Below are 23,788 nucleotides of genomic sequence, written 5' to 3' on the forward strand. Positions count from 1 at the left end.
TAGTCTCTCCTCCGAAGAGCTCTCCCCATCCCATGCTAGCCGACTTGCCGTCGCCATGCAAATCGCGCCTCATCTCTCCACAATGTTTGAGACTTAACTCTTTCAGTCTCTCACAACGGTGCAGACAAGTCAACCCCATGTCCCTCCTGAAAGGACTGTGGCACCACCTACAACAGCGACAATTTAAATGGCTTAGACACCCTGGAGCAAAATTATGAACAGAGCCAAGAGGGGCACAGTGCCAGGGTTTTGATTTTCTTTGCAGCTTGACCAACGGCTACTGTACCAATACCCATGTGTAGTTATGGCTGGAGGAACTGCATGCTTACGGTGACAGAGAAAGTTTGTGGAGGAGCTAGGAATGGAAACCATGTTGTCTATGCCTCAGCTACAGCCCTGAGCATTTGGGGATCCCACGTTTTTGCTAGAACCCAATGCATGGGTTGAAGACATCTTGCAGCTACGTTATTGTGAAATACCTCTCTGACCATATATATATACATATATGTAAGGCCAAAAAAGGTGAAAGTCTGCACAAGATTGTGCAATGCATTAGAAAATGTCACCTCTCAAAGACCACCGGCCTGAGCCAGCTGTACCCTCTCCATCAGGGATGAGCAAGGGCCACTGCTCCCTGGCGGACGGGGAGCTGGCGGCCAGGACAGGGGCCTCACCAGCCACAGCCACAGCCCAGATCGTGAGGCAGTATGGTGGTGATGAGGCAGGTCCAAGGTGAAGCCAGGAAGCCAGCCTGCTGCTCAGGGTCAGGACCAAGCCAGCGGCTGACAAACAGATGCCATGGTGATGGGCAGAGGCCAGAAGCCCCCAGGTCAGGGTCTGGCTCAACACATCCTTGTCCAAGCAGAGGCATGGCTGTGGCTGAGCCATAGCAGGAGGCACCAAAGGGCCATGGCTGAGCTTCAGTCGGTGCCCGGGGGTGGGGGTGAGGGATAGAGGCCCCAGGCAAGGCTGGTCAGGGCCATTAAGGCTCACTGATGCCTTCAGGTCCTTGACGTTCTTGAGGCAGTGTGTTCACAACCTTGATATTTAACGCCAAGAGAAAGCCCGTGTCCTTGTGCTGGAGTATAGCCCTCCAGTCCTTCTGGGAGGTGTCAGGGCCAGACCTTACAAGGAAGATCTTAGTGAAGTTTCTCTAGGGTTAACGGAGGTCATGATCTCCAAGCGGTGTCTGGATACTTTCAAACACAAAGCAGTGGGCTTCTGTTCCCCTGGTGTTTTATTGTGCTGGTGAACGCTATGCAAGGACAGTTGCAGCCACAAAGGCCTCTCAGTTAAGTAGGTGGGGTACTCTCATGCCAGTCTCTTCTTCCCCGAGGCATGTGTGGAGCTGCCGCAGCTCCAGCTTCACCAGGTGTGGCATGCTGTGCAGCGGATGCAGCCTATTTCGTCTATGTATTTGCTCTATATATGAAATTAACCTTCCAAGAAGGTTTGCATTAAGAGTAACAGTCATCAGGAGACAGAACAGCTCAAGGGATGCTTCACACCTCTGGGTCACTAGATCAAAACAAGCTCACTCCGGGTCAGGTGTGATGGAAACCTATCTGACATGTTTTTGGTAGGCTCTGCCAGCGAGCCGATGAACAGACAGCTCCGAGGACTGATCTACGATACCCTCCATAGGATAGCTTCTTGAGGTCAAGGTTGTAAAAGCACAATGTCAAAGCAGGGGAAGAAAGCTTATACTGCTGTCTCTTGTCGATGTTTGTTCTCCGGGTAGATATAAGGTTTCATCCCCCTGCTGAAAATAAGTTTTACCTTTCAGATGTAGTAATTTCCCTTTTGAGTTGCTTTTGCTTGAGATTCTTTATATTTTCCCCTCAAAGATGAATGCAGTGTTGCCTTTTTGATACAAGTTTTATAGTATCCAAGCCCAGTTTCGTTGTAGAAGTGACAATGGCATCTTCAGGTCTTGAACCTTGCCAGACTACTTTATAATATTAATGTGCTTACATCATCCAAAGATACTTTTCATTTGTCAAAATTACTTGAACAACCATTTCTTAAAGAGCAAATTATTTATAGTTAATGCAATTCTCAGTAAGCAAAAGTATGTAGTTGTGGAAACCAAAAAATAAATTATGGCATTCTTGAGATCAGTGGCACTTTTCTTCTCTCCTTTAAGTACGTAGCTAAGGCATTTAAAGCTTAGTATGAGGGTTTATTCCTAATTGGCTTGGTCATTCAGAAAATACTGCATTGCTGAAAACAAACAGTATTTTGTGATCATAATAAGTCATCTAAATTTTGAAAGTCTCTCAAGGGGAACTACAGTTTAAAAATACGGGATAAAAATCACTTGCAATTTTGCAAGATGAGGACCCGTCAAGTGAGGTAAGTGTGTTAGTCCTGTATACGGGAAAGGAGAAATAAGAAGATTGGAAAATCGCAGACACTGGATCATGGGTAAGCGGCAGGCCTGGAAGCTGAGGCCACTTCTTTTCACTGAGATTCCAGCACGGTATTAAAGAACGAAAACGCTAACGCATGCTCCTACACATTATCACTATTATTACTCCTTTGTTGAGTAAGGATAGCTACGGCTTTTTCCCTGTTTTGATGCCTTTTTGTCCCCTGCTATAAAAAAATACTCGGCGGGGGGCCTCCGCGGCCCCGCTCTCCCGCCGTGCGCGGTGGCCCGAGAGGGGAACCTGCACTGCGGGAGGATTCGGGACTCTACGCGGGCGGGGCTCTAATCCGTTTGCCTCCACCCGGGGCGTGCAGGCAGGGAGGCGGCAGGCAGGGGTCAGGCAGGAGAGCAGCCGGCAGGCCGGGGGCAGGCAGGAAGCAGCCGGCAGGCAGGGGCCGGGCAGGCCGCAGGCCCCAGGCCGCAGGCAGGCGGCAGGCGGGGCTGGCAGGCAGGGGGGGGCGGGGCCAGGCGGAGGGGCGCCGCCGCGCCCCCACCAATCGGCGCCGGCGGCAGGGGGGCGGGGCGGGGGCGGGGCACGGCGGCCATTGCCGCGCGCCCCCGCCCCGCCCACCCCCACCGCCACCCCCGGGCGGCCGCCGGCCATGCTGGGGTTGCGCCGCGCTGCTGCCGCGCTGCTGCCGCTGCGGGCCGGGGCCGCGGCAGCCGCCATGTCTACCCTGCTGGTCAGCCAGCCGCGCTACGCCTGGCTGCGGGAGCTGGGCCTGCAGGAGGAGAACCCGGGCGTGTACAACGGGCGCTGGGGCGGCGGCGGCCAGGTGCGGGCGGCGGCGCGGCCTGCGGCGGGGAGCGGGCCCGCGGGAGCCTGGTCCCGGGAGGGGGGCGGTGGGGCGGCTGGGCTTACTCCGTTGGGCAGCGCGGCCCCCCTGCTTATCCCCCGCCTCCTGCCCTAGGTGGTGACGACGTACTGCCCCGCCAACAACGAGCCCATAGCCAGCGTCCGGCAGGTAAGCGCGCCTCGGCCTGGCCCGGCCCGGCCCGGCCCGGCCGGGGGAGCTCGGGGGCAGGGACCCAGCGGCTCCCGGGAAGGGAGGAGCCCTCCGTCCCCCGTGGCCGGAGCGAGGGGCGTTTGGGCGTTGGTTTGGGAGCTGCTCCTCCTCTCGACCAGGTTCGCGAAGGGCACGAACCCGCCGGGGTGGGTGCCGGCAGGGCTCTAGGGGATGTCGAATCCAGAGGCGGTTGGTGGAGCTCATCACAGCTCGGGCCGTCCGCTGGAAATAAGCCTGTGGCTCTTCTGGGAAGGAAAACAGGCTGTTCGGCTCCCCCCCACAAGTATTGTTGGGAAGGCCGAGGGCCTCTCCGGCCCGTTTTCGTCTGTTTCCGGAGGGGGCTGCAGAACGGGGGTGGATTGCGGCTGTTCCGTGGAGCTGAGCGGCCGGGGGGAGGTAGGAAGGAGAGCAACGTGGCATTCACGTGGTAAATTTGTGGAGGCTTTTAGTGTGAGAACAGTGCTGTGGCACTAACCTACTCCTTTCATATATTAGGATTCGATAAGCCCTTGATGTCCAGTGAGGCTGGTGGAGTTGGACAGTCCTCACAGCCTTTGTTTAATGTTGTTAATAGTAGTAGTATCTCAGATAAAAGAAAAGATATTAATATATGATAAATGCCTGCCATATAACTGTTCTTTATGGAGCATCCTTTGTTATATGAAGGAAAATATCTACTCGTGGGTTTTTTTGTTTAGGCAGCACATATGCTTTTTCCTCAACAGTAACTTCAAGGAACTCAACATGCCATACTGGGGCCAAACTATGGCAGGATATAAACTTCCTGTGGAAGTGGTCTTCTGTAGTGCAGTACTATCCACTAGAAATGTCTTGAGTTGGATGCAGAAGCTTTTCTGTGGCATTTGTTTTGGGGTTTTAGTTTTCCTAACTTTTTCTTTGACATGCTTCTTCGTGTAGGCTAGTTTGGAGGATTATGAAGAAACAGTAAAGAAGGCTAAAGAGGCATGGAAGGTCTGGGCTGATGTAAGTTAACAGAGACTTACCTTTTATAATATATCTCTGGCAGGTGAAGGCCGTTAAATTGCCCTGTCAGGTGGTGGTGTAAAAACACGTTCATATTGTGTACGTTGCATTAAAGCAAAAATCTGCAATGAGGACCTCAAGAAACAAACCCAGACAACTTGCACACATTACCATTGAGGTACAAAGATGAGGACATTGACTTGTGGAAAATGTTTGTTTTGAAAAGCCTGGCATATTTACCCAGGTTTGTGCCTGTAAACCATTGCCTACAGGTCTGCTGAAGTTCAGAAACCTTGTAGCGAGCAAGTTATCTCTGTGGGTGTGTTTAGCTTCACCTTGCCATATGCTTTCTCCTGCAAGAACTCTGCAGAATATTTGGATACCTAACTTGTGGTCATAATCGTGTTCTCATGGGGTGAGGAAGACTGCTGGTTTTGAGTGTGCTTTTTTTTGTTCACCAGCTGTCCTGGTATTTCACAAAACAGCTACGTTATTCCAAAACCTCAGTGTTACGTTGCTGTGTCAGACAATAGCTAAGCTATTTTTCCTTAGCAAGCTGTAGTTCTCAGCATCCCTGTAAAAGCTATGTCCAGCCAGCATCCATTCTCTTGCTGGCCGTGCCAGGCTTGGTTTTTATAACTATCTGCCACTTCTTGGTACAAGCTGAAACCGGAATTTTGTAAGGTGTTGGGCATTCTGTATTTTATCCAGCAAAGTAGTTTGCGTTGCCTGAAGAGAACAAAGTTTAGGACAAACACAACAACTTCCTCAGCTTCCTCAGGATATGTTTGTACGTGTTCTTTTGTTACAGTTTATGAATATAATGTTGGTGAGTGCATGCCAGCTCCTAATGTGTTTGAAAATAATCTGAAAGCAGTCTAACAGATAACAAAGAATCAACAGATGAAATGCTTTAAAGCCTCGTCTCAAAGCTGTTTGGTTTTAGTTTGTGGATTTTGTTTTTTTTAATGAGCTTATCTGAAAGATTTTGCCTGTGAAGAGATATGCTTGCATGGTTTATGTATTTGTCACTTCTGTCTTTCCAGCTACCTGTTCATCAGCAATTTCTAATCCTGTAAACCCTGTCTCATGCATATGGGTTGTTATTGATCCTGGCTATTGATTATTATCTAACATATTGATACCACATTAAAAAAAAATCTATTAATGTTTGGTATATGGGTTTAATTTGCCCATGATTGAGGCTTCTGTGTGTCTCAGCATCTGCTAACAAAATAAATGTCAGCAGCCATTGTTATACTGAAACAAAAATTTTCAAAATGTGATGTTAAGTACACTTCAGAAGCTCAGAAACCAGTTGAGTGTGCCTGTATAAAAAAGTGTTTGTTTCTTGAGGTGCAGCTGATTGTTTGGGGGCATTCTGGGTGGTGTAGCTAAACAGAAGTAGCAGAACTAATAATCTGAATGTTTCTGGCAATATTCGGTGGAACTCAAGTTTTGAACAGACATAAATGTGTGCAGTATTATCTGTCTCTGTGAGGCAGGAAACAGTTTCTTGTAAAGTGGTGCACGTGATAAAAATGAACAAGTAAACAATGTCTTGGGAAGATAGGGGGAAAAGCACAGCAATCAGTGATCTCTTACTGCAGGGATAGAAAAGTAGAAGTTTATATGCAGCAGAAGTCACAGATGTTCAATCTTAAATAGATTCTTCTGTTTTCTTTTGTTTTGACTAGATCCCTGCACCTAAGCGTGGAGAAATAGTGCGACAGATTGGCGATGCCCTGAGACAAAAAATCAAAGTTCTAGGAAGCTTGGTAAGGTGTTTTAAGAAGCAGCTTAACTTTGCGGGGAAGAGGGGGGTGGGAGCATGTGTGTCAAAACTTTTTCTTGGTTTTTAATGTACCACTCTGCAATACTAACCTTAATAATTGTTAAAATACTGTTAGTTTTGTTAGCTTGCCTAAATAAATTTTAATTAAAAAAAGGAAAAGGAAAAAAAAATTGAGATTGCATTCTGGCATCCTACACTGAAAGCGATAATATGTACCAGGAAAAGAAAGTGTAATTGATTCTAAGCCTGTACTCTGGCTGGGAGGAGTGTTACAGCTGTTGCCCTGCTGTTTTCCCGCTTGCCTGTCAGATAGGGCACTGTCTGATACTAAAAGTGTCCTGAAAAAGACCTTGCTCTAATACAGAGCTTTTAACCTTGAGCTCTTTCTGGTGATCTGCAGGATTTTGCGAACTGACAGGTGGAGGTATAAGGCTTCAGAAGGTGAGATGGTCTTAATGAGATCTTGCAGTGCTGTGCAGGACATAAAGGTTGAAGGACCGCTCCTTTAAAACACTTGCTAGTCGCTAGGGAAGAAAAGGAGACAAGTGGGGAACTTGCCACTTGCCTTTTACAGGGCTTGCCTATATGTGCTGCTATTCAGAAACAGCTGTCAGTGAATAACTCCATGTGTAGTCAAACCCATATTGTTAACCTACAAAACTTTGTTCTGCTCTTTCCCTTGATGTTGTCTCCTCAGAAGAGTTTCTGTGGTGGACTTAGAGTGCTAACATACTTTTGTATTCAAAAATGGTACAGTGTGGACCGACAGAATGTGGTCCAGAGTGGACCAATACAGTTTGCTGTATATTCAAAGTGTGGACAGACAGAAGTTTGCTGTATGTTCCTCAGACAAAACTTGTTGCTTATTGCCAGAGCATTTTTCTAGTTTTCCCAAACAGATAGTAAGTCTGTTCAGCCCTTCCAGGATAGGGAAGAGCGTCAGGGTGAAAGCGGTACAGTAGGTATCCAGGTTTTAGGACTCTTCCTGGCTTTAGGATATGTAAAATGCAATGGTATGGCAACTCACCTTTTCATATGCTGTTGGAAATTTCCAGCCTCACCTCACAATGTCCTTGTTAAGTATCCACATGTATCTCTACTGCACTTACAGACTCACCACTGTGTTTCTTAGTAAATATGTCTGATGACCCTCCATTTCTGATCACAGATAGGGGCTATTCCTTCTGTCCCAAGATGACCACAGGCATCATAGAAATACCTAGACATTTAGTCACCTTTATTTTAACCTTGGCATGGAGAATAAAATCTTGTGGCAATTCTTTGAACCTGATTCCTCACTTAACAGGTTTTTCAAAGTACAATTATCAATCTAAAGTGGTAGGTGATATCTACATGAAAGTCGCACCTCGGTATCAGAGGATGACTGTAAAATTAAGTGGGAGTAAATGAGTGACTTCTGAATTCTGAAATTAGTGAATTTTCTCACTTTTGGAGGAAAATGTCTTCAAATGCCAGCTTATTCTCATTGATAATCTGTATGTCTGCTGTGTACATCTAACATGCTTTTAACAGAAGGACATACCTTAGAACTGACTTCAGTTAAAAAAAAAAAAAAAGATCCTGAACATCCCAGGTTGCTAAAATACTAAAGATGTGTAGACATTTTCAGCAGTGTCTGAAAATGGAATCTCTCAAACTCACTTTGAGATGTTGTAAAATTAGTAGTTTGCTTATGAAAAAAGTAAATGACCATTTTCCTTTGCTGGAGCAGAGTAGTCCCTCTTTTCCAATTTATTCCACGCCTGGTCCACAATGTGTGTAAACGTCCTGATGGAAATTCAGTGTTTCATTGATCTGAACCTATGAACTTCATTATTGTTGGATATTCCTTTCAGTACATTATTTTTAATTTCCTCTGTTCATTAATTTCCTCTTCTAATTTCCTCCTATTGTATGGGAATGTGACTCTTGTCTAGTTGTCTGTTGTGTTCTTTCTTTAAGCTGTGAATAACTCAGGAAGAGGTGAATCTCTTCTAAAGAAAAAATGTGTATTAAATCTTACTTGGTGTAAAGATATACCTGACATTAGTGGGAGACAAAACGTATTGGGGATGCGAGGGAAATTTTTAAAAAAGGATTTTGCTTGCTCTTAATTTTTTCAGGTCTCTTTGGAAATGGGAAAGATTTTTGTCGAGGGTGTTGGGGAAGTGCAGGAGTATGTGGATGTCTGTGACTATGCTGTTGGTTTGTCCCGAATGATTGGTGGACCTATTTTACCTTCAGAAAGTAAGTATGTGTCTGTGTATGTTGCAGGTTTTTCTTGTACAAAAGAAGAGATGGAGATGTATCTTAAATATACAGTGATGTAGCGCAGCAAAATCTCTGTACTGTGAGTTATTTAGGGAGCGTGTTGTCTAGGAATAGATGTGCTGGTTGGCAGTAGGGCCATCTAATGCAGTATCTAGCCTGTGGCATACAGCAAGAGAGGCAATAGATTTTTCTCTCCACTCTTTGAAGCATTAGATTCTTTTTGATTTCTTTGTTAATGAAGGTGCTAGAGAAAAGTATGTAAAAAGTTCAGCAGTGTACTTAGAAATGAGACACCTTTTTGTCAGTTATTGATTAGCAGACAATCACCATTTTGTTAACCGAATAGTTAAAATAGTAAAACTTCATGTTGTCATGTTACTAGGTTTTTCCACAGTCTAGCTAACCTTGTTCCAGTAAGCTGCAGAGCACATCCAATACAGCTCTCCGCAAGCTAATGCTCTGATGGACAGAGGAGTGATGCTAGGCCCCTTGCTCACATGGTTTCTTTTTTAAAAAAACATTAAATGGATGCAAATTGCATTATGTTGTGTCTTTGCCTTCAGGACCCGGCCATGCCCTTATAGAGCAGTGGAATCCTGTTGGGTTAGTAGGAATCATCACGGCCTTTAACTTCCCTGTAGCGGTTTATGGGTGGAACAGCGCAATTGCAATGATCTGTGGAAATGCTTGCCTCTGGTAAGATACAGCTCTCCAGCATGCTAACAGTATTTTAAAATTAGAGAGCTATTATCTCAGGCATGAAATTGTTATCAAATGTCTGATGTTCCTGTGTATTTGGTTCTATCTCATGTAGGCTTAATTTCTATTTATTTTTAGGTTCACTTGTAGTCAAAGAGCTTTGTTTTGTTTTGTGCTAACCTCTTTTATGAGGTATTGAGATTCAGACCTGTCCAGGACTTAGCCAAATGGCCTGTTATTAAGGAACCCAGGTTGAGGTCTTGCAGCAGTGATAGCAGACAGTTAGTATTTTCAGAATTGGTACAGCTAAAATTAAGAATCTAAATAAGTAGCTTTACTTCCTATCTCTGCTCCTGCTCCACTTTCATTTACCTGCTTCACTGTAATGTCTGGCATAGCTCTTGTTAATGTGGATTTCAGTAAAAGCTCTGAATACTCAGCTGTGAAAAGAAATGCTTGAGTTCCTGTCTTAACATGCACCTGAAAACCAGCCTAACCACAGTGTGCTGTATGTGAGATAGCATAAAAATTGCATATTTGAATTATTTTCTTATTCTTGAAGCATTGAACAGAAAATAATGTAATTCTTTTTTTTTTATTATTTTTTTTTCTTTTTAGGAAGGGTGCTCCTACAACGTCCCTCATTAGTGTTGCTGTTACGAAGTGAGTTCTGGTTTCTTTGCTTTCTGTTTTGCTTTTTAAACGACTTCTTTTCTGTTTGAGGTAGTGCTTAGTGGTCAGAAGAACTGCTTTCCCTTTGTTACCTAAGAAGTAACAGTATATATAGGATGTTAACTATACTGTTGGCCATTTTTTTCTGGGACCAGGGCTGTGCTTCTGCTGAAGTAGAGCTAGCTATGGGGTTTGCTTCCTTGTAGAAGAGGAATTGATAATGAAATTCAGTTTCCCTCAATCATGCACTCATGTTTCAGAATCATCCCTTTTTTTGGGAGTCTCAGCCCAACATAATCACCCAGTTTCTTGGCAAATTTTTCTGGCTGGCTGTGTAGACCTATATCCTGAAGATGCCTTCACACAATCTTTATTATCCAAACTTAGTAACACCTTAGCGTGTGTTTCCAGGGTTCAAAACTAATTCTAGATAAAAAGGAGAAGAACTCCAAAGAATAAATATCATAGTGATACTTATTCTAGGTTTATTGTTACTTTCCTTACTATATTAGCATTTTAAATACTCATCTATTGTGTGCTATGAATAACATTTATTTTAAAATGCTAAATATAAATAGGCCCCTTTAAAATAAGTAATTAGTAAGTCTTGTAGCTTTAATATTAACTCCTGAGAACAACCACCACAAAGTACTTATGAGTATTTTATGTAACTCCATGAAGTTATATAAATGTTTCTTTCTAATGATGAAAGACTGTATCGCCGAGGTTTTTACACGCTGATCTAATGCTTGTCTGTGCCAGTTGTATGGATGCATGATGACTATATTTTTGAGTCTTACTTCTGTGTGAGCTATGGTTGTAACACCAAAATCCTTGATGAAAGAAGTGTGTTATGTATTGTACAAACTACACGTCAATTAACTGCAAGACTGTTGCTTTTTAAAAATGTGTGGCTTCTTCATGTGCGTGGTCAGACAGTTTTAATGGTTCATTCCCTATTATATGCACCTGTCAGAAATCTCTGAAATTTTTACATCTTTGGTTCTAGGATAATTGCCAAAGTGTTGGAGGATAACAGAGTGCCTGGAGCAATCTGTTCTCTTGTTTGTGGTGGAGCAGACATTGGGTAGGTAACATTTCGTGTGTTTTATGAAGATGTATAGAGAATAAAGAATATTCTTTGAGGTACTTCTTGTAAAGTTATTCTCATCTCCAGGAGTTCCCAGTACATGCATGTACCTGTTGCCATCATTTTTATCAACTGGTCTGAAACTCTGGCCTTGCTGTAAATACAATATGTATTTCTACTTGCTGTTGTGAGATCAGCTGCTAACAAGTAACTTATCAGATACTTAGTGAAGAGAGATGACTAAGTTTATATTCTACTTCTGCATATGCCTACACCCAAAGAATACAGCTAACGTTAAATTCCACTCATCATGTTCTTAAGAGGTTTCAATTTCTAGCCCATTGGCCTTTGGGACCACTTGTGGAGGAGAATACTTCCCCATTTTCCACGCTCACGTAGGAGTCTGCACTTGCTCATAGATGCATACCTGTGCTTAGAAGCTGTACAAATCATATTGTTTTGTTTTATTATTACAATGTGGAAATTCCCAGTACAAATATATATTAAAATGTATCTTTTGAGCATTTCAAGAGAAGACAAAACAGAGGGTAAGCATTAAAAAAAGTCATAGGTATGCATATTTTCTTAGGGAACATAACAACTGGAGCTGATCTCACTATGTACTTTAGATTGAATTTCAAAATTAGTACACGTGATGCTCTTAGGGTCTGAAAAGGGGGAGGGAAACAAGGTGTTTCCCTTTTCTGACTAAGAAGCAGCTTTCCTGCTGTCTGCTCAGTCACTTACCTGATGTTTTCAAAGAAATAGCTCTGACTTTAAAAGATCTCCCTGGTTGAAGTTGGTTTGTGTGGAAGGCACAAGCAGCTTTTCCAGCTGTCTGCTCCTCCGGTGAACATGGTGGTGTATCTCCTGTTGTGCAGGACAGCAATGGCGAGAGATGAGAGAATGGACCTGTTGTCCTTCACTGGCAGCACGAAAGTGGGCAAGCAGGTAGCGCTCATGGTTCAGGAGAGATTTGGTGAGTGTGTGGGGTCTCCTTCACTTCATTTCTTTCCATGGTTGGGAAAGGCAGGAGAGCCCCATCGTATTTTAAAATAACAGCTTGTTTCTCTTGCCTCTTGTGTTACCTTTTTTTTTTTTTTTTTTTAAACTTGGTGGAAATAAGATGTTGAAACTGCTCAGAGCTAGATACTGCATTTTTCAGTTAGTTCTGTCACAACTCAGTGTTTTTTCCAGGGTATCGAAAAATCCATGGTCCTACAGTTAATTCTGGGGGTATTCCATGAATACCATTGTATGGAGGTTGTCAAGGTGAACAGCCAGGGCCTATGGTCTTTTGGCAATGTGCTCATTGAGAAATGCCCCCTTACCTTTTACGACTTATGAATACAGGAGAAAAGTTATGATTTTTGAAGTGCTGTTTTTGTTGCAAATATTTAAAAGTGTACAGGCATGAATCCATGCACAGCTGCTGGATTCTAACTCTGTAGTTTTAAACAGAAAACCATGTGAACAGGATTTTCTCATACATTGGAAGTTCATGGGAGTGTAAAAAAAAAAAAAAAAACAAAAAAACACCCAAAACCAAAAAAAAACCCACCACCACCACCAAAACAACAACAACAAAACCAGAACAAACTGCAGAGGTTCATCCAGAAGTAGATCGTGATTCCTGCTCTCAGATTCTCTCAGATTTGAGATAAAACAGTTGCCAGAGAAATAAATAAGCCTGGTTAAATTTTACGTATGCATTTTGATCTCCATAGTACCTCTTCCTCTTCTTTGTCTGCATCATATTATTTATGTTGCAACTTTCTCTGTTTTCCTTTCCAGTGCTATTTTTGCCTATTTTTTTAAGCCTCTTTCTGCCCTAACTGCTCTCCAGGTATCTTTCTTCACAATACGTGACAGATGTAGTATTCAGTGTAATTTTCTGCTTTAGCTAGAGTGATTAGTTGACAGTGATGCCTAAAACTTCTTGTCTGTCCAGAAAAATAGGTTTTATGAAACTTAGCTGTAGTTAGAGGTGAGCTCACTGAATGAGGTGCAGTGAATACATCTGTATATAACATAACTTTTTTTTGTGTGTTTTTATTAGGTCGAAGTCTGCTGGAACTGGGAGGAAACAATGCCATTATTGGTAATATGCACTGTAGAAATTTAGTCCCATAGATGATATTTGGAAGTTAGTATACAAATGTTTGTAGTAAATTGTCCCTTTTTTCTTTTTTTTTTTCCCCACACTGGAGGTTTAAAAAGTAGGTAGTAGAATGTTGGTTTTTTTCCTGTCTTCAGATTGTGGAGGGGTAGTGTTTTAAATAAAAAATGGAAGTTCAAGCTCTTGCATGTATTCACCTTCACTTCATTCTTCATGAAGTGAAGAAAGGAATGGGTGAAGCAGGAAACTTCAGTAATGGGATGTGGACAATGCTAAATAAATTTATTTTAGGATAGTTCTGATCTCGTGAACACCACCTTTTTAGCATTTTAAAATATAAGTACATATATATAAAGTCTAAGACACTTAAGATACTTGAAAGCAAAGCATGCAGGTATTTATTTTACTAGCACATTTTACAGGTTTAAGCAGCTTAGGGTGTGATCTAGTTCCCAGGTAAATGTAACATAAATACTGTGAAGCTGAGCAATGTGGCAGAAAGAAAATATAAGCTAGATAAATACCTAAACTGCTGTCCCGTTGTGTTGTAGCCTTCTGTTTCACCTTTCTCATATTATGAACAAATGTAATTGCCTATCTAGAATATTAAGCTCTTTTGAAAACCACATTTGAGCAGGTCTTTTTTTCCTGTGCTGCTTCGCAGTCAGTAACATAAACTTGCTTTATACTTAGAAAATAGTTTCCTTTTTCATATGAAAGTCATGCTTTTTCTGGAATTGGCTTTGAATGATGGTGTAAGCATTGTTTGCTTGGACTTTGTCCCAGATTTAATAATAATTTTGGATACTTAGAGAATTCTGTGGACTGGTTAAGCTGGGTGATATTTTGGGCATCCTTTGAGGCTTCTACATACTAGCTTTGCTTTAAAGATCCCGATGTCTTCTAGTCAGATGAATTTGTTCAGCTCATTTATATTTTACATTATTGGGTACCTGTGTGTTTTAGCTACTTTTTGCATGCCATCTGGATACACTTTACCATCGTTTCCTTATGCTGCTAGATGTCTTCTCAGTGAGAGGATAAGGTTGATGAAACAGCAAGAAATTGCTTGTAGTTTCTTCATTTAAAATGAAGCTGAGGTTCTTTGCCAGCTTTACTGCAAAAGGCTCTCTTCAGTTGTTCAGACCTACATTTATCTCCAACTGCATGTGCCTAATTCCAGGTGTAAAAGTAATAGGAGTTTTGAGGTGTTCCTGTATATCTTAGTGTGCTATGCTAGTGCGACTATTGCTAATGCTTCTTGACCAATCTGTCAGTTTATTATATTGTTTAGTGTCTTAAGTCATGCAAACTGCCTGTTTACTTCAGTAACATGTTGATGTTTTAATTTTTGTTTAGTGTTTGAAGATGCAGATCTGAACCTAGTCATCCCATCTGCTCTATTTGCTGCTGTGGGAACAGCAGGTCAGAGGTGCACAACTGCTAGAAGGCTGGTGAGTAAATGTGTGTTGTCTGGTTTGGGTAGCTCTGAATTTAAACTTAATTCCAAATTAGCTCAGAAAATGCCTAACAATTCCTAATATTATGGAGAGCAACAAATAGTCTTTGAAACACATTTTTACTTTGTCAAAAATCAGTATGATGGGGAAATAAGATGGTAGTTGGTCATTCTGCTATAATTCTAGCTCTAAAGCATTTCTTTGTATGTGTTTCTAAATGTACCTGGTGCTAAAACACAGGAAAATAAAACTTAACCATACTTCCTGTATTTCTCTCTGTTTTCATTGCTAGAGCTTCTTTGCTTGTGCCTGCTACAAATTTTGGTGCAGGGTTTAGATTTCAGCGAAGCAAGGGGGTGTGCGTTGCTTACTTTATTATTAATTTTTAACCAATCATTTTCAACAAGTTTAAAGGTGTTACAATGTCAGCCTGTGACTGTATAGTCTTTTCAGAGTTGGGTTGATTGGGTAAATATTCGTCAAAATTGATGCCGGTTAACTTTGGGTGTATAGGGAGGGCAGTGATTCCTCAAATTATAGCAATAAAAATCACTTGAGTATTTGTCCTAATTAACTGAAGAGTTTACAGAACACATTGATGCTATTGATCTGAGATGGGGTAAAATTAAAACAGGTTTTTGGTTTTTTGCTTCTTTTAAATCTTCATGAAGATTTTAAATCTTCATTTCATGGTGTTAGTGTTGTTTCAAGGCCTTGCTCATGTGTTTATTTTTAACTTTGGGATTTGCTGAAAATGAGCAACACTGCCTCCACACTTCATTCAGCTCTCTTCAAAAATAGTTACATAAGCTGAGCTGTCTTACAACCTTCTTTCTACATTTGTTTAGTTCCTCCATGAAAGCATCCATGATGAGGTGGTGGCAAAGCTTGCTAAAGCCTATGCCCAGGTCCGCATTGGTGATCCGTGGGATTGTAAGTAGCTATTTCCAACTCATGGGTTTAGGAGACAAGTTTCTGTTTGTTTCTTTCTGTTTAAATTCCAAAGAGATTATAGATCAAAGCTATCTAATTTTAGCAGTTTACCGGAGAATGGGGATAGATGGTTTCATTTAGAAGACAAACTCTGAAAGGGAGATGAAGAATCCAGCTAATACTGCTCATCTTGGACAGATTAAATAATTACTCCCAAAATGTCATGATAAGAATATTTGCAAACTTATACAGTTTTGCTGAAAGTATGTCTTTGGATCTTTGTTTTTAGCTGACACTCTGTATGGACCTCTACATACCAAAGAAGCAGTGAAAATGTTCCTTGATGCAGTAGAACAAGCAAAACAACAGGGTGGCTCTGTGGTCTATGGTGGAAAGGTGACTTACTTGTATTCTCCCTGCTACATTTAGCGCTCTAGGAAAAAAATGCAGTAACATGGTGGCTTAGGCCAAGATTGTACCTCAGTTTGTCCTGTCAGCCATTACAGGATGTTAAGTTAGTCAGTCTGAGAATGTTTGAATTGCAATCCTGACTTTAGGGTAAAGATGGATCTACTTAAGAGCTACCTTCTCCTCCAAGAAATGGCTTTTGGCCGAAGAGCTTTTGGCTGTTCCTTGCACTACTCCCTAGTTGCAGGTGATGGTGAAAATACAAACAGCAATGTAAATGGTGAATATCAAACACATAACAAAGAAAAATTCTGTCCCTGGATTCACAATATCAAACTTTGGGAAATACTGAAGATTCAAGAGAGCCACTTGCACATCATATGGGATGTTTAATTCTCACGGACTTAATGTTCTGGCAATTCTTATCTTTCGCTGGCCCGTTCTTTATTCCTAATATCTTTGAAGTTCTAATCAGCTTACTAATCAGCTTAAAAGTAGGAGAAAGGAAGTGTTTTTTGTCAGCTGCTAGACTTTGAGACTTGATTACCTACTTAGTCTACTAAGTTATGCATCTGTATTTTAAACACTTAAATGAGTAAAATTTAAGTTATCTACTCAAATGACCTGACCTTCTATTTCTGATTGCTAGGCACAACTATAGTAATGAGACCATGAAGGATTCCCTTCCTATGATAGTACTGAGCAGGATGCTGGTTTGAACTTACTCAGTTGTTTCTTCTTTTATGTGTTTTGAAGGTTATAAATCGGCCTGGAAACTATGTTGAACCAACCATTGTGACTGGCCTTCCTCATAACGCACCCATTGTCCACACGGAGACATTTGCCCCCATACTGTATGTGCTGAAATTTAAGGTAAAATAACAACGGGGAATTAGTCAGGTGTCAGGGATGCTAACAGAAGAGTTAGGAGAGAGATTTCAGATGTATGTCATGTTCATGTAATTGCCCCGGCACTTGAAGTGGTAACTTGTTCTGCACTGTGGGATATCCACTGTAATAGCTTACCTCACTGTGTAGCTACATTTAGGCATTTTCTGTGAAAAGCACTGGAGTTAAGATCAGAGTCTGTACAGAAATAGATTTTTGTTGTTCATGTCATCCTGCTCAAAATCAGGTTGTATATTGTGTGCAGTGGTGGAGGTATCCTGTCCCTGACTTGGTGCACATGTATTTGCCAAGTGGCATTCAGTATATTTGTATTATGGCTGTGGTATGTTGTTTTTTTTCTCACAGTGCTTCTTTGTAACTGCTTTGCTTTGAATGGTCGTGGTTTAACCATTGACACATACTCCTTTTAGGAGGAAGAGGAGGTTTTTGCCTGGAATAATGAAGTAAAACAAGGTCTTTCCAGCAGTATCTTTACCAAGGATTTGGGAAGAATTTTCCGCTGGCTTGGGTATAATTTAAATTACTTTTCTACCTTCCTGAAGCATAAGATCAGTCTTTCGTGTCTTTTGTAAACCTATGCACAATGCTAGTTGAGCATTTTATAGCCCTCATTTTAGTGAAGGAGCCTTTCCTGATCCTGAGGAGTAATTGTGTCTTATTTTTGTTTGTAGGCCAAAAGGATCTGACTGTGGCATTGTGAATGTCAACATCCCAACCAGTGGGGCTGAGATTGGAGGTGCTTTTGGTATGTTATTTGTGCCTTTTTCTTTATCCTTTAAATGACGAAATCTAGCATCAGGTCTAGAGACTCGGTGTTATTCCTCAGGCTTCATTTTTTTTAAAGGTGGGGGGATTTTTTTTTCTATTGACTCTGGAAGAGAATAAAGCATTACCACTGTAAAACTAGTATAATTTAGGTCTCCTCATCTTATTTTTCAGGGTTTTAATCAGTCCACTTAAATGACTAAATTGAAGAAATCAATGAAGTTAACTTTGAATTATACTGCTTTAGCAGAAAACACAAACTGACTAGAGGTAGTTGGATTTCAGTGTTTAAAAATATCTGTATTTGCCTTTTAAATACTCCACGTATCATATCCCCCCCCGCCCCCTCCAAGGGACTGTAACTCAGAAGTATGTTCTGAATGTGTTTAGAGATGTGGCTGAGTGGAAAACTGTTTAAAACAGTTGTAATTAAAACAGCCTTGAGAATGTTTGTTTTGTAAGTTTGCATGTGTATATAAAAATTACAGCATGAAGTATTTTTGTGAGAAATTCTTTAAATACGTTTTTGTCTTTATTTCTCTTTTTTGTATATACTGAAGGAAGTGAGGGGAGGGAAGAAGAAATATTCACCTTACCATTTAAACAGTACGAGAACCAGGACATTCTTGTACTCTTGTCTCATGTTAAAACAAAATATCTTTAAAACAAGGTCCTCTGGTGCCAGCATGATGAGACTTTCAACTCCAGGCAGATGTTTTTTGGATCAAGCATGAGAAGAGAGCTAGCTGTGTGAGTTGTATGTGGTGGTGTTCTGTAATTATTTCAGATACAGAACAAGGGCAAAGGAATAGTTTTTCCCATGAGTTTTTATAAAATATCTCACCTCCTGGAGTTAGTCCAGATTCCCATGCTCCAAAAAAATTTCAAGTTTTCATTTATAACCTTTTTTCTACAGGTGGTGAAAAGCACACTGGTGGGGGAAGAGAATCTGGAAGTGATTCATGGAAACTCTATATGAGACGGTCTACTTGGTAAGACGGTCTTTTTAATTTCCAAATACATGTAAATTACAGATAAAGTTGCAAAAGTTGAAAACGTATAAATCCTTGACTACAGGAGGTTATCTTTGCTAAATGTGAGATAACCACGTATGAGTGTTGTTGCCTTTTCTTCATGCAAGAATTCACATCTGTGTTCCTAGTAGAAGATGATTTGAAGGGTCTAGATAAAGACCTTTCTTTACTCACTGTTCCTCAAAAGGAAAAAAAAAAAAAATCTGTATTTTTTTCTCCTCTTGCCTGATTTTAAACTTGGCTAAAAATTAAGTTACTGAAACTTGTCAGGAAATACATGAAGTGGCAACCACAGTGAGAGGGCCACTATTGCTAGTGGTGGGTGATTTAGCTACGTATTGCGTATCTATCCATAAATCTCCTGACAGGCTGTAGTGGTTGACCATTCCCACGCTCTGCTGCCTTCCCTAGCCTTTACCTATGGTAACTTTGGTTTCCATGCAAAGGCTTATGAATGTGAGAAATCCCACCTTGATCTTTCTGTATGGACGTTCTCCTAGTAAGAGATTAAATAGAGAATGATACTTTACTTTCTCCTTGATCTATCAAGGAAGAAATAATGGGGAATATGATCTTCCCCCATACATAGTAACTATATTGAAAACTGGACTAAAGTCAGTTCATAACTTTAAATAGGCAAACTGCTTACAGAAGTCTCTTGTATATGTGTGACAGAAATCAGAAACCTTGTACATAGGAAATGGACTGCATAATCTGTTTTAGTGATCAAGTCTGGTCTCTAAATACATGTTTCTCTTCCAGTACAATCAACTACAGCAAGGATTTACCTTTGGCTCAAGGAATCAAGTTTCAGTAACAGCCTTATGAACGGCCGTGCCATGAACTCTCCTAGCATTTCAGAATCAAGCACCTTCTAAGCCTCATGGTGAAGAAAATTAATGATCTGAAACTTATCTGCAGCAAGGATACTAATTCTGTCAAAAAATCAGCTACTTTAAAATTGCTTCACTTTCAATGTATGAAATTACTACTTAAGGCTTCAGATGAGAACTATATGGTCTTTGGGAAAAAGGGAGGGTGGCTGAAACTAACAAATTTGGATGCAGGCAGCCTGGATAATCTGTTGCCTTATCACTGTATTTCAGTATCAACACTCTCATTCCCCTGCCTCCCCACCATTCACTGGTATTTCCAGCTAGTAGGTCTATGCTTCAAACTATGTGCTGAGTTTCCTACAGATACCTGGTGCTATGGGGGGTGGGCAGTACAGGGCTATTTTTCAATGCATAAATAAAGGTACATTTTGTGAGATACCTTGGAGTTCTACGTTTTTGTTCGTTGTTCTGGAGCAGGAACATTCTGACTGTCCATTTTCACACACTGAGCTGCTAGCTGAGAGAAGTATCACTGGGCTAAAAGGACCACGTTAGTTTTCCTGCCTTTCCTTCAGAAAGGAGGCTTTCACCCTGTGTGTTGGGAGATAAGGGCTAAGACCAAGGGCTACTACAGTCTCTTGGAACGTCCTCTTAATGCTAGGAGGAGTCACAGACAATTCAGGTTGTCACAGCCCTTGTGACACCCTACAACCAAACCAGCTGAAGAACTGGAGATGCAGCCAGGAGAGAATACTCTTCCAGAGGGAATTTGCTGCGGAAGGGCAAATTGTGTGTTTCACCGTAGGTGGGAGTTTCTCATGGCCACTGAAGACTACAGCCATCAGCAGCTCATTTAGGAGCCTTGCTCAGAGTCCAAGATGAGAAAAGGCATGATGCTACTAGGCTGATAATAGCTTTCCACAGAGTAACTTCTGAGGTTTTTAATGTACTGTTTTTGGAGAAGATTTCCTCTCAATCCTATGTACCAAATTTCCACAACCTCTGAACATGGCAGAGCTGTTTGTTTTGGGCTCAGATTCCAGGACTCTGATTTGGCTTTTGATTTATTTTGACACTAAGATCTTATAATAGCAACGCCATCCAAATTACGTTAAAGGTCCAACATACCACAATGCTAGCTTGTCGTCTTTCACCTTAATATAAAGTTTAAAAATAGTGGTTTGAATTTTACATCTGTATTATAGAAAGTATTTTGGGTCACTTTCTACAGAATAAACAGTAGGGAGCCAAATTTTTTTCCTACAGAGTCTCTTACAGCCAGGTGAACTCTCTCCTCTAGTTCTTTGTGCTTGGCCATTTAACTAGGAAACAGGTTTCATGAAAGAACGTTGTGTATTTGCACACAGAAGGAAATGAAATCTCCTAAGCAGGCAGGTAAATCATTAGCAGATAGAGGGCAAAGAAACAATCCAATTTCTAAACTTAATTATTCTGAAAATAGAACAAGTTATAGAAGCTGTATTCTTTAACACTGTTTTGTGGCACTGAATGTCACTATGAGACTGTCTCAACAATGAAAAATAAGTTCAAGAACTCTCCCCGTTTTGCTGCTTATTAATAGTTTTTTGATAGCTTCATTATGTCACATCTGTTCTAGAAAATTAAGGCCTTTTTACTCTTTTTGGATAAAATAATTTCACAAGTCCAGTGGTTTAATTTACAGGAATAAGGTTAACTCTGCCATCTGGCTTCAGGTATGTGAACTCAGGCCATGGAATGGAACAAAAATGGGATGGTGAGTCTCATGTTTGACTGGTCTTCAAATCATTATCTAAAAATGAGTACGAATGGAAAAAATGCAGGAATGTAATCAAGAGGGTGACTGTATAGCAAACGTGCTAAACCTTTTTTTGAAGGTTAACTTGATGTTTTGATATGTAACAATCCCTTCTTCAACACAAACTTCTGAGTAGTCTTGCAGAGGACTGAGTTCGAAATACTTGTGTAACTACCTCTGTGTATTATGAGTAAGCGCATTTAGATCCACTTTATGTAGACAAATAACAGGCTCTCTCTGTAAGTAGATTACAAATTCATCCTGACTTTTGCTGAGTATATGAATTTCTGTTCCAAAGATCGTGTTATCTGCACTGTCATCGGACTGCTAGTATGGCATTACAGCAGGTAATTGTAACACTTGATCTGCTTCCCAGACAGCTTTGAATTCCTTAGATTATTTTTGCAATTTGCTTCTCTCCACCCTTCTATTTATTTAGCTACCTGTTGTTGAAGAATCCTACCTGCATTGACTAGCTGAATGACTTCCAGTGAAGTGGTTCTGGGGAGAGTGCCTTTTAAAGACAGCTGCAGATTGTAATAGGTTTTGGCAAGGATTTAGGTGCCTGTAAGCAGTTACGATTATGATGAAGTATTAAACTAAGGAGGTTTAAGGATACTGTAAGCGCTCTCTTTCTCAATTTCTGCTTTAATTTGGAAAGTCCACTCAGGAGATTGTAAACTGCATTAGCTGCCATTGGGTTATCTCACCCAAGGAAAGCAATTTGAGAATTCATAAAATGTGTCTTGGAGCTACTGGTATGTGCAACATAATGGAACTTGCAGTTTTAATACAAATTCTATCAGCGGCTTCCACTGTTGCATAAACTTAATTACCACTGAGTGTGTAACACCAGTGAATAACGGGTGTTAAATGACATGTGATCAATAATTCATTTGTTAGCACAGCATTGCTTACTGTGAAATGACCTTCACGGGAACAGTCTTGCAAGTAACGTCCTTTCTTTTTGCCATGTTACTTTTAACTGAAGAAAAATGCAAATTCTACTAATGTCATTTTTACTTACAAACAAACAGAGCAATTGCTTTTTTAATGAATGGTGAAAAATCAAACCTGCAGGCTGTTAGCTGCATGCTGCTACTCTTCCATTCTGTTGCATCCTATCACAGTTTCTGATAGCAGAGTTGGTACGAGAACTGTTTTCAGGAACCAGGAATACAACTCGCCAATAGTAGATCTCAACTTGGGTTTTGCAAACAGCTGGCCTGCAGTGCTGAATTTAAAACAACTGGGAAAGTGTTCACTGTTACCTTTCAGTACTAACAGACCAACCCATTCATATTATATCATGTTTTCTCATGGTATTTCCATCATTCAGTTCTATGTGTTGTTTCTGGATGGGTTAAAAACCATGAGACTGCCAGAACTCTTAGTTGGTGGCAGCTGCCTGTGTTTCTGTATGAGATATTATATATATATATAGTTGCTGCATTCAAGACTCATTAGCCTGTCCTAAGCCATTCAAGTCTCTGCATTAATCTCAACAGGAGCTATGTAAAAAAAGAATGTGTAAATTACAGGAGAGCTCTTTGCCTGGATTGTCTTCTGAATCATTTGCCATGTTGGTGCTGCACCAATGTGTTGGGCATGTATTGCACAAGTGTATACTCTTATTTTCCTATGTGGAAGAGGACAAAAATTTTTCAGGCTTACCTATGGGTAAAATGACTTAATCACATAGAATTAAATTCTTGAGTAAAAACAATGGCTTGGCAAGGACTTTCTTAATGTCTTGTGTTCGGTATTCTATTCTGAAATCTGTATTCCTTGATCAGCAAAACATGCTGTCATTTGCTACATGCCTAGTCTTTGAAAACTAATGGGTTAATTGCATTCAGTTGTTTGCACACTTCTGCTGCCACTGAAGTGCTTCTTGCCCTGCAAAGCGTCTCGTCTAACCTTGCATTTTGAACATGGTTACCTGCGGGTACCTGGTACAAAGGTACATACTTGTTCCCAGTCTCTCTTTCTTCTGCTAAATTATTAGCATTGATTTTCTATACAGCTCATTGCTTTCCTGCAGGTAATAGGGAAGCGCTTCTGCGTTTTGGGACAGGGACTTGCACATTAAGGTATAGCGGAGCCTCTTTTCCAATTGTCGTGTTCCTCCCGGTGTCGCTGTTGGTCAGGCTAAAGCCTGCCGAAGGGCAGCAGAGCAGCCTTTGGGTTTGCTAGCCAGCTGTGTAAAACACAAGCCTCTTCTTCTGAATGTCTTTCATACTGCGGCACATCTGGGAACACTACTTCTGAGCTGGTAATTAAATACACTTTATTCTGCAAAAGCCTCTGTTGATTACTGCAATTGTTATGTAAAACATTAGCTCCAAAAGCCAAAGGATAAAAATAATAGTGTTTCAGCCAGGTACTCATCTCCAGGGAAGAACAAATTATTTAATGCATACTAATGCATGTTACTGTCCACCAGCATTACAGCTCTGTTCTTCTGCAACCTGATTTCAAGGTGGGGTTAAAGGGAACAACCAGCACAAGCCAGATCTCTGAACTTTAGGGGAAGGTACATCCTTTCATGACATTAAAGTCTGGAAAGATGGAAGT

At 41.2% G+C, this 23,788-nt stretch overlaps 1 protein-coding gene across 1 annotated transcript; it reads left to right on the forward strand.

Moving 5' to 3' along the window:
- The first annotated feature begins 2,998 nt into the window (after positions 1–2,998).
- ALDH7A1 (aldehyde dehydrogenase 7 family member A1) lies at positions 2,999–19,849 on the forward strand. The gene is made up of 18 exons (XM_072860376.1): positions 2,999–3,207; positions 3,343–3,396; positions 4,357–4,422; positions 6,120–6,200; positions 8,341–8,464; positions 9,052–9,184; positions 9,806–9,850; positions 10,869–10,946; positions 11,831–11,928; positions 13,009–13,050; positions 14,428–14,522; positions 15,377–15,461; positions 15,751–15,857; positions 16,626–16,742; positions 17,189–17,286; positions 17,450–17,523; positions 18,460–18,535; positions 19,340–19,849. Exons 1-18 carry the CDS (start codon positions 3,034–3,036, stop codon positions 19,392–19,394), a joined length of 1,602 nt encoding a protein of 533 aa, XP_072716477.1. The 5' UTR covers positions 2,999–3,033; the 3' UTR covers positions 19,395–19,849.
- Positions 19,850–23,788: the final 3,939 nt, after the last annotated feature.

This window comes from Ciconia boyciana, chromosome 4, assembly GCF_034638445.1.
Source record: "Ciconia boyciana chromosome 4, ASM3463844v1, whole genome shotgun sequence".
Classification (NCBI taxonomy): Eukaryota; Metazoa; Chordata; class Aves; order Ciconiiformes; family Ciconiidae; genus Ciconia; species Ciconia boyciana.